Source organism: Calliphora vicina, chromosome 1 (genome assembly GCF_958450345.1).
Source record: "Calliphora vicina chromosome 1, idCalVici1.1, whole genome shotgun sequence".
In the NCBI taxonomy this organism is placed as follows: Eukaryota; Metazoa; Arthropoda; class Insecta; order Diptera; family Calliphoridae; genus Calliphora; species Calliphora vicina.
In genome coordinates, this window is record NC_088780.1 from 50,622,419 (window position 1) to 50,633,107 (window position 10,689).

Sequence of the window (10,689 nt, forward strand, 5' to 3'; positions counted from 1 at the left end):
GACAGAATTATTGAAGATTTGGATCCCGAAGATATCTGGGGTCTTCAGAAAATTGATTTCAACAGACAGATAGACAGACGGACATGGCTTTATCGACTCCGCTATCTATAAGCATCCAGAATATATAAAAATTATATTGTGGAAATTACAAACGGAATGACAAACTTATATGTATGTGAAGGGTATAATAACTGAAATAGACATATCTTAATTGGCAAAAAATATACATTCACTGTCGTAAAATATCAATTGGACAAAATCAGTTGATGTAACCAAAATGTTGTAGTTTGACAACTGATGTTAGAGAAAACGCAAAATAATAATAATACCGAAATTTAACATGGTGGATAAATAAAAATTATATTTAATTTCATCAAATATTGATATGTATTTAGAATTTAGATATTATATTTATTTATAAGTATGTGTAAAATAATTATGAAAGTGGAAATGCCGAAAATTATACAAATTCCATTAAAATATGGAAGACATGGTGAGATTACGTATGAAAAGTAAGTCTACCACAAGACAGATGATTTGCCACCAGGGGGATTTTGTATCTTAATCGATGAACGGGGACAATCTTTAGAGGTTTCTTCTGTAAAGTCAAGAAAAATAATAAAAATTAATAAAGTTTTACAGTGGATTAAATGTAATTTAAGTGAGCAACATACAACAACTACCTTGCTTTTTGCAAGAATGTTTAATATGATCACTGCCATAGGCAGCCACAGAGGGAGTTTCACATGCCAGAGATCTGTAAATGGGGATTTGTTCTTGAATTTCCCTCTCCATTTCAGGTAAATGGGCATTCTTCAAGGCCAAATTTTGTGGGGGCTCAACTAAGCCGTCCATAACATCGTAGATGTAAGGAGGACGAAGGGGAGTATTCAAGAAACGACCATGACCCTCAACTACGCGAACTTCACCATCCTCCACACACACACGACCACGAACCAAAACAATTTCGGGAACACCATGGCACACCATACCCTCAAAGATGTTGAAATCACAGTTGTGATGATGGGTATCCTTGGAAATTTTGCGAGTTGCATTAGGATTCCAAATAACAATATCGGCATCAGAGCCTACACCAATGTAGCCCTTTTGTGGATAGATATTAAAGATCTTGGCAGCATTGGTACTGGTGACTGCAACAAAACGGCAGGGATCCAAAATACCAGCATGTACACCATTTTCCCATATCACAGACATACGATCCTCAACGCCATTAACACCGTTGGGAATATTGGCAAAGTTGCCCTTGCCCAACTCTTTGTGTTCCTTGTTGAAGGTGCAGTTGTCACTGCCGGTGGTCTGGAGATTGTCACTAAGGCGGAGAAGAAGTAAATGATGGTTAATATGGTATTGATTTTGTTAAAAGTATTTGAAAACTTACTTGCCCAACAAACGCATCATGAATTCGGGTGTTGTGGGATCAGATCTCAAGGGAGGACTCAAAATGTGTGAGGCAGCATGATGGAAGCAAATGTGCTGGCAATTTGTGCCATTGGTACCCAAGGCAGCAGCCAAGGTTTCACCATAAATACCACGGTTGTTGTAACGTTGACGGGCTCTGGCGAGTTCAATACCAGCCGATTTGCTCATAACGTGAACAACATAGAGGGGACAGTCAACCTGAAATATTAAGGAAATTCAATAAACTTGTTATATTTCCACTAACCACAGTCTCACTGAAAATTATTTAACAACAGAGACTAGTTAAGATATTGTTTCATCAGCTAAATCAAATGCACTTATTTCTAATTTGTGTACACCTATAACCAGTTTCTATCCTCAATAAACTGAATAATTCTGTGTCAGCTCTTAGCTTTTGGGAATTTAAACTGTTTTAGTCTTCCAACTTACCTGATGAGCCAAAACACAAACACGGTGAACAGCTTCAGCTTCAACCTCTTCTTGTCTAGACAATTCATGACCTTCGGGTCCAGTGACACCAGCATTCAAAAGTCTGCCAACATTTTTGGCAATAATATCACCATTTTCAGCATGAACCTAAAACAACAGATCCCCATTAAAAAATCACAAATTCAAGAATTATCTCTCACACAACTTACTTGAGCTACGGCCTTCAAGGCGCGTATACGTTCCAAAGCATCCAACATATCGGAGTCATTCAATTGATAAATACCCTTGTAGGCCATGAACATTTTGAAAGAGTTCACACCGAATTCATCACACAATATTTTCATTTCATCGGACACCTGTTGAGACCACCAGGTCACAGCAACATGGAAACCGAAATCACAGCATACTTTGCCATCAGACCAGGAGCGCCATCTTTTGTAGGCGGTTATCAAAGATTCACCCTTGTCGGGTACAACGAAATCGACTAAAAAGGTGAGAAATTAAATATCTTTCAGTATGACTAATTTATATTGTTATACTTACTAACTGTGGTGGTTCCGCCAGATACAGCTGCTCTGGTGCCATGATAGAAATCATCAACAGACACAGCTCCTTGGAAGGGAAATTGGAAATGGGTGTGGGGATCGATACCACCGGGAATAACATATTTTCCAGCAGCATCAATAACACGAGCACCACCTGGCACATTAATCTCGGAGGCGGGACCAACGAATCTAGAAAAGAGGGGTATTGTTTAAATTGCTATTTTTTATTATGAAACATAACTACGTAATTTATGTTTACCATGTACTGTTTATTTTTTATTAAAAATTTATAAAAATTCTGATAACAAATAACAGCTGTTAGTATATTCTGTTATCTTATCTATCATTTTCTAGTATTCACGTTTAACAATTAAATTAGTTTTAATTATTTTACTTTAAATTTATTATCTTTAGTATTAAACTCAATCGTTTATTGTATCAGAATAATTTTATAATATATTAAAACCACTTCAGAATTGGAATCGCTTAATGAAAATAAAAGTGACACAAATACGAGTATTTCTATAAGATAATGTCAGTTAAAACAATATTTATCTGTCTAGATTTTGAGACTAAAATATTTGAAATGTTGTTCAATTTAGAAGAGAATAGATGAGAGTAAAATATTTTAGAAACCACACAATTCGATTGGGGTTTTTTAAAACAGGTAATTCATATCTCCTGATTATGGACACATACAGGGTCGTACTGCGCATTAAATTTAAGCTTGATATCTTGTATTTATAGAACCTTTAGATAGATCTTATTTGAAGGTGCTTTACCCGATTTTTCAGATATCCTTCAAAGAGTCGCGTTAAAAAATATTTGAAATACTTTTAATTTTATACAAATGTACTGATCTGCCCACCAACAATATTGCTATGGCAATTAGTTGCTTCATTACTTTGTAATGAATAGTCGTTGCCCAGCACATTATTTTACTCGTTTTTAGTAGAGTATATACATTTGTAACGACTACTTGAAACATTCATCATGTTTATAAACATGTCCATCAGTCGAAGCTTCTACTTATCAACAATGTTGATAGCACGCAGTTATTAGCATTGTTTGTAAGTATAGCAACACTAAATGTTTAAGTTGCACGCAGTTATTAGCATTGTTTGTAAGTATAGCAACACTAAAATTCATAAGAGTAAGGAAATAGAGCTCATTGGCCTAAAAATTGCCAAATAATTGGTTTTTCTCGAAAATTTCAAAATTTAAATCGCAGGTACGGAAAAACTATAAGAGATATTTTCATAATTTTTTCACATTTTTATTCCCTATTATACTCTTAATAAATCCCAATGAGATGATCAAAAAATTCTGAAATTTGTTTAACAAAATTTTTAAAAATTTGAAAATGGAGTTTTGAAACTGCCGTTAAAAAAATTAATTTTTTTTGTTCATACCTAAGAATAGGTTAACGGTATCCTACGAAGACAAAAACTCATATACAAGTAAATATGGACATATTTTAAGTAAAAATGAGCTTTTATTTTAATATTTCTCAAAATATATTAATTTTGTTCCTGTTTGTTTGGCCTGGCGAATTTTTAATAACTTTAACATTTTTTGACCGATTTCTGTTTTTTATGTCTCATTAGAACGACAATTACGTACACATTTCGATTCTTTTAAATTAAATTACAAAAGTAATTTTTTAATGGCAAAATTTTACAAAAACTGAAAAAAATGCATTTTTTCCCCTTGTAAATGCATCTCAAAACTTCAGAGGGCTTGCGGCACGTCTTAACCCCAACCGATTTACCTAAAATTTTTTCAGGATGATTTTTTTGCTAATGTTCACCAAACTGGAGGGTGAGAATGGCCAAAATCCAACTTTCGTTTATTAAGGGCCACCCTATTGTATACATGTGGGTAATGAACTTTTGCATTTAGTGTCTGACTTGAAAAATGAGATTTTACACAGCGGGAAAAAGTTATTGTAAAGAGGTCTTCCTAAAGGCCTTATTTCCCAGTCTGGCGAATATATCACTTTTGTTTATATGTTTATCAGATCAGATTTTGTAAAAATAATTGCATTATGAAATGAAGAGGTTAAACCTTAAGAAATGTTTTACTAAAATCCGATTTATAATGCACCAAAGTGTTTCTGAAATCCTTTTATATTATATATTTTAAGACAATTTTTCGCTTTATAATGTGTTCCATTATAGACTAATCATTATAAAGTAGCATGAGTTCTGTGCAAATAAAACTTAATTCGATATATAATTGACCGATATCAATATTTTTGCCTTTGGCAGTGCTGAAAGTCTCTTGTCAAATTTCGTTGTATTATATTCCAAAATGCGACCTGTCGTTTGATTATATGGATTGCATGAACGGACAGACGAATGAAGGGACATCAGTAAAAGGGATTCTGATTCGATTGAGGTGGGTGATTATAGGTTAATTTTAGAGCTTTACAAACATCAACTATGAAGGTGTAGGGCAAAAATTACATTTCAATATATATTAGTGGTTGAGGTCAGTAAAAGCAAAACTAAATAAAGATGGAACTTTTTCCTTTTTTAAAAATGATCTAAAATAAAAATTTCGGTTTTTAACTAACAACTCATTCATGTTAATTTAAAATATCCATACCATAGAGAACATAGAGCGGAAACTCGAAAAAAAACTCAAACAAAAAAATTACTCAAAATAATCACACATACGAGTGTTGCTTTTGTTTTCACATAGTTTTGTTTACTAATACATTCTCACCACATAGGTTTTTGACAACTGAGTTAGGTCTTTGACAGGAGAGTTTCCGCTCTATGTGTTTCTCTATGATCCATACAATATTCAAGTTTTCATTTGAGTTGAACTACTACGACCCGTTCAGGCAGCAACTGGTTCGATATAAATATCAAATGAAAATTCCAATCTCTAATGTTAAACTTGATACAGCGGGAATTTTTCTGTTCTGGTTATACAGAATCAGTTTAGTAGTCCCATTAATGTTTGAATTAGCCATCGGCTTTTTGTCCGTCTATATGTTGAAATCAACTTGACGTAGCCCCCAAGTAACTGACATACATGATTCATACATCAAAAGAGAAAATCGGCCCACAAATGGCTGATATATAAGAAAAAATCCAGGACAACCTCGATTTTTTACCTATTTTTGATCTATATCTGGAGTACTACGTCATTAATATAGACAATATGGATATCTAATGATAGATGTTTTAAAGACCTTTGCAACGATATACATATATCAAATCGAGAAACAAATTTGTTTCACCAAAAAATTGTATACACCATTTTAAACATCATTTAAATTATATGGCTTGTTCAATACAACTTTATTTGTATTAATTTCTATAAATATGTACTTTAAAGAAATATATTTTATATAAAATATATCATTGCCTAACTCGTGTTTTTTTAGTCGAGATTTTTTGGCTAATTATGATATTTATATGACCATTTATCGAAATAAACGAAAATCTAGACTTACAAAAAAACACGAGTTAGGGCCCTTTTATATTAAGGCATCGATATATTTGTTTAATTTCTAATCAGTTTCTATTTTTTTCTTCTCAGTAGAGAATTAAATATCAATTCCATTTACATGAACACAGTGTAATTGTTTAATAAATTATTTATTTATTTATGTTCTTAATCATATATTGCAAACTTACTTGATTATGCCATCTTCGATGTAAACATCAGCTTTGAATGTTTGATCGTGATTGACGACTTGACCATTTTTAATGTAGACGCGGTTTTGGGCGCTCTAAACAAAAACGAAACAAATAATTTAGGTAAATATTTATATATTTCAAATTGAATAATAACCAGTGAAATCTTAAAAAAGTATTTGTTTGTTTACATTGTTAGTAGTGTCTACTATTTGATGATTTCACTGTATTCTTTGATAATAACCAATTAATGTTAATACTTAGATTTGTTTACATTTCTAAATATTAATCACCTGCAAATGTAGTGGTACCTTTTTCACGGGATTAGCGTTGGACATGTTTCTATATATTTACTTGGTATTCTTAAGTTAAACTGTAAATTAAATAACAAATAATATTTTGATTATAAAATATGTATTTAAATAATTTTCAAAAGGTTTATGTTTACGGAATATAAATTAGGAGCAACTTCTTTCGAGCCGGTTCTAATTGATACTAATCGTGTTCTACTCAAAATGCTGACTTTAAAGTGAAAACAGATTTGAAAAAAAGTCGAAAAAAATAAAATACATAAAAACATTTGTTGCTGAAATTCTGATAAGACTGAAATAGAAAAACAATAACAAATATAGAAATAAATATTTATTTATTTATGTACTCGTACATAACTATATTTATGTACAACAAAATGGTATTGATATGAAAAATAAAATTTAAAAAAAAAATTATTACATACCTACGAACGAGTACAACAAATTTGTTTAAGTCTCAAAAATTTATTATTTGTTTGTCCAAAAATAACGCATCTGTATGGGTACATGTGTTAGCATTGTCATCATGATTAGTCAAAAATAAATTTCGAATCATCATGATACCTACAAAACCAGAATAATGCCAAATCGAAAATCATGAAACGTAGCTTTTTAATACCAAAACAAATAGTTTTAATCGTATTTTCTAGATTTAAATAGGTACATAGAGAGAATTTTTAAATATAATACAGATTTTAATGAGAGGGGGGTCTGTATTTTGATATTATGTGTTATAAATACAAATCGGATTATGTTGTATAATTATTTACCTTTATAAAAATTATTTACCTTAAATATATGTCAAGTCATTTGTTAGTAGGCATAGACATTACGTAGACGATTAGGATATACATACTTATGATCAAATTAAATTTATCCAAATATCAAAAATTTGGTTGTGTATAGCCATGACCAATTATGAGGATTATTGATTTTCTGAAGTGGACGTTATATGGGGGCTGTGGTCAAATATGTTCTAATCCAACCAAAATATCGCTTTGAGCTAAAATAATAGGTAAAGGGCCTTCTAAAATTCTTCATTTAGCAGACACCACCACTGCATGTCCCATTGCGTGATCATATATTTCAACAATGCCTTTCTCTTGCTGGCTTACTTTAGAAGGCCTTATTGAGGGCCTATTTGTTCGATGAATGGAGGCAATAATGTGAATTGGATCTAAAAGAAGGGATGTAGGCTTTCAAGAAAGACAACCATTTGCTCACCGAAGCTTATGGAGAATGTGTTCCATCGGTTTCAGCATAGAAACCGAGAAATTGACAATTTCCATTTTAAATTGAGAAAATTCCAAATGAAATTGAGAAATTCAATTTTAAATTGAGAAAATTCCAAATGAAATTGAGAAATTCAAATTGAAATTGAAATTTAGAAATTCCAAATGAAATTGGCAAAATTAACGATTATATCAGATGTGGAAAGATGTGGTGGTCTGGATAGAGAGACCAATTTCAACATGGTCGGTCTCGTGTTGGATCCCGAACAGTTCTTTCGATACCTACTTCCCGTGGCGCCGACATCCACCTGAGGTCCGTTCACTGCCGAAAGTGCAAACCAATGAGTTGATAGCAAGAGTTGGGTAATCAGTTATCTGAACTCGTTCTGGTATGTGACAATGCCCCTTGCCACAGTCGTTTACGTGAAATTTTCGACAACTCTCCAGCAACACTTTTATGATTGAGTCCCTATTCACCAATGATTAAACCAATTGAAATAATTTGGTCCAAAATCAAAAGTATTGTGAAGTCAAAGATGAATATACTAACCGTAAATCCTCCTAATGTAGAAGAGCAGAGGATTTTATATCTTCAAGAATTAATTAACGATTCCAAGTCCTGTATAACTACTGGAGATTGCAGTAGAGCTATAAAACATACAACATCATTCCACCAAAGCTCTTTGGAATTGCAAGATATGCCTGTTGGTCAATAAGACTTTGTACATATGTTTATTGTTTAATGTACATATGTATATTATTTATGTAGAGTAAAATAAAATTTTCTAAATTCCATTTAAACTTTTCTAAATTTCAATTATATTTTCTCAATTTCAAATGGAAATTCTCAATTTAAAATGGAATTTCCCAATATCATTTGGAATTTTCTCAATTTCATATTGAAAATCTCAATTTCATTTGGAATTTACTCAATATCATGTATAATGTTCTTAATTTCAATGAAAAATAGTGTAGTTAATTCCGAAGTAACTCCATGAAACTGATTTAAAGAACTTTTACATTTCTTTATAACAAATTAAAATCTGTGGAGTTTGGACAAACCATCTTAAGTCGAGATAAGAAAATATCTTAGTTTTTTTATAATAAAACTAACTTTTCAAAACGCTCCGTTTACACTAATCTGCTTCTTCTTACGAATATTAGTTTCCGAGATATCATAAAACAAATAAGAGAACTATATTCGGCTGTGCCGAATCTTATATACCCTTCACCAAATTATACTTTAAAATAAATTTTTTTAAATATTTTTAGGTAAACAAAATTTAATTTTTTTTTAATTGTTTTTCAAATTGTTTTTTAATTTTTTTTTAAAAAAGTTTTTTCCAAATTTTTTTAAAATTTTATTTTAAAATTTTTTTTTTTAGTTTTATTTTTTTTTTTGGAAAAAAAATGTATGACAAAAAAATTTTTTGATGAAAAAAAAATTCGGGTTAAAAAATATTTTTCCCGATTTTGACCCATTGTAGGTCCAACTTACTATAGCCTTATCTACATCGTTGCAATGGACTTTGAAATATCTATCATTAGATATTGTCTATATTAATGACTTAGTAATCCAGATATAGATCAAAAATCGAGGTTGTCCCGGTTTTTTGCTCATATCTCCGTTATTTATGGACCGATTTTGCTGATTTTAAATAGCAAACTTCTCGAAAGCATGTCTGACTGGATTATTGAAGATTTGGATCCCGAAGATATCTGGGGTCTTCAGAAAATTGATTTCAACAGACAGACGGACATGGCATAATCGACTCCGCTATCTATAAGGATCCAGAATATATATACTTTATAAGGTCGGAAATGAAAAATGTAGAAATTACAAACGGAATGACAAACTTATATATACCCTTCTCACGAAGGTGAAGGGTATAAAAACAAATCCACTTATTTGGGATTGTTCATGATTTGATTTTGACAAAACAACTTAATTCGCAAAAACTGTTGAATTTATCGATAATTATTTTATTATTTATTCGTTGTATAATTCTTTGAGACAAATAATAAAGCTCTACAAGGACAAATAATAAAATATTGATCGATAAATTCATCAGTTTTTGCGCTCTCCCGAAAAATTTTAAAATTCCACTTAAGTTGTTTTGTCAAAAGTTCACAGAAATAAATTTGTAAATATTCCGAAACCTTTTCTTTAATAAAATTAAAAAAAAAACTGAGTAATTGTGAGAATCTCGAACCAAAAACACTATTTCTTAAATAACGCTCCATAGAACAAGTTCTGAAGTCAAACATTTCAAGCAGAAATGGTTGATAAAAATTCCATTAAACGATACAGCTTTTCCGAGGTACGAAACTAGCTCGTGGCCTATTCTCTGTCCTAATACTGAGGATCAACTATTTATAATAGTAATTTTGGTAACAACAAAGTAATAACTAATTTAAGATCAACACTATTTGTAAGAATTTTCTGTCTATGTATTATGAAATATGATTAATATGTAGTTTTTCACAATCATTTTGAAAATTTTCCATTTATAAACCTTAAATATCATTAATTTTTTTACTAAAATTAAATGCACATACACGAATATTTTAATCTCTAAATCTGGTATTAACTGGCAGACAAACGGACATGATTTTTTATATTAAAATTATAAAACGAGTACCCCCAAAAAATAATTTGTAAATCAATGATAAGAATTGAAACAAATAAATCGTCATCAAAATGTAAGTAAACAAAAAATTATTAATAAATTATACATAAATATTCTGAACTTGTCAACAGATTATTAGAAATAATACAAACGAATAAATAGTTTAAATGTACTTAAAAAGCAGGCAGACGACAACTTGTGAATCAATCCATAGATTCTAAAAATATATGCCAGCATAAAAACATATACTATGTACCTAAACATTTTTATATAGTATTGGTCTATAAAAAGTTTTATATTAAAGTATGAACTGGAATACTTTTTATTATTATCTCCTAATGTTGAAACAACAAATGACAACCCCTACAGCGCTGTCTATTTTAAATGTTTTTTTTAGAGTCAAACACCTGAACGACAATCGCCCCATATTGACACGATCAATATGATTA

The 10,689-nt window shown here is 30.9% G+C and overlaps 1 protein-coding gene across 3 annotated transcripts; it reads right to left on the reverse strand.

Annotated features, from left to right (window-relative positions):
- Positions 1–334: 334 nt before the first annotated feature.
- Positions 335–6,545, reverse strand: LOC135960954 (dihydropyrimidinase-like). 3 transcript variants are annotated; one of them, XM_065512385.1, is made up of 9 exons: positions 6,516–6,545; positions 6,361–6,440; positions 6,068–6,162; positions 2,413–2,603; positions 2,079–2,353; positions 1,870–2,016; positions 1,400–1,638; positions 684–1,330; positions 335–598 (listed from the first exon to the last, which is right to left on the reverse strand). In XM_065512385.1, the coding sequence occupies exons 2-9, from the start codon at positions 6,403–6,405 to the stop codon at positions 519–521; spliced, it is 1,719 nt and encodes a 572-aa protein (XP_065368457.1). In that variant the 5' UTR covers positions 6,406–6,440; positions 6,516–6,545; the 3' UTR covers positions 335–518. The 3 variants fall into 3 exon arrangements, with proteins under 3 accessions (XP_065368457.1, XP_065368472.1, XP_065368464.1); XM_065512400.1 differs by having other exon boundaries at positions 675–1,330; positions 6,516–6,532; XM_065512392.1 differs by lacking the exon at positions 6,516–6,545 and having other exon boundaries at positions 6,379–6,458.
- Between the last annotated feature and the right edge of the window lie 4,144 nt (positions 6,546–10,689).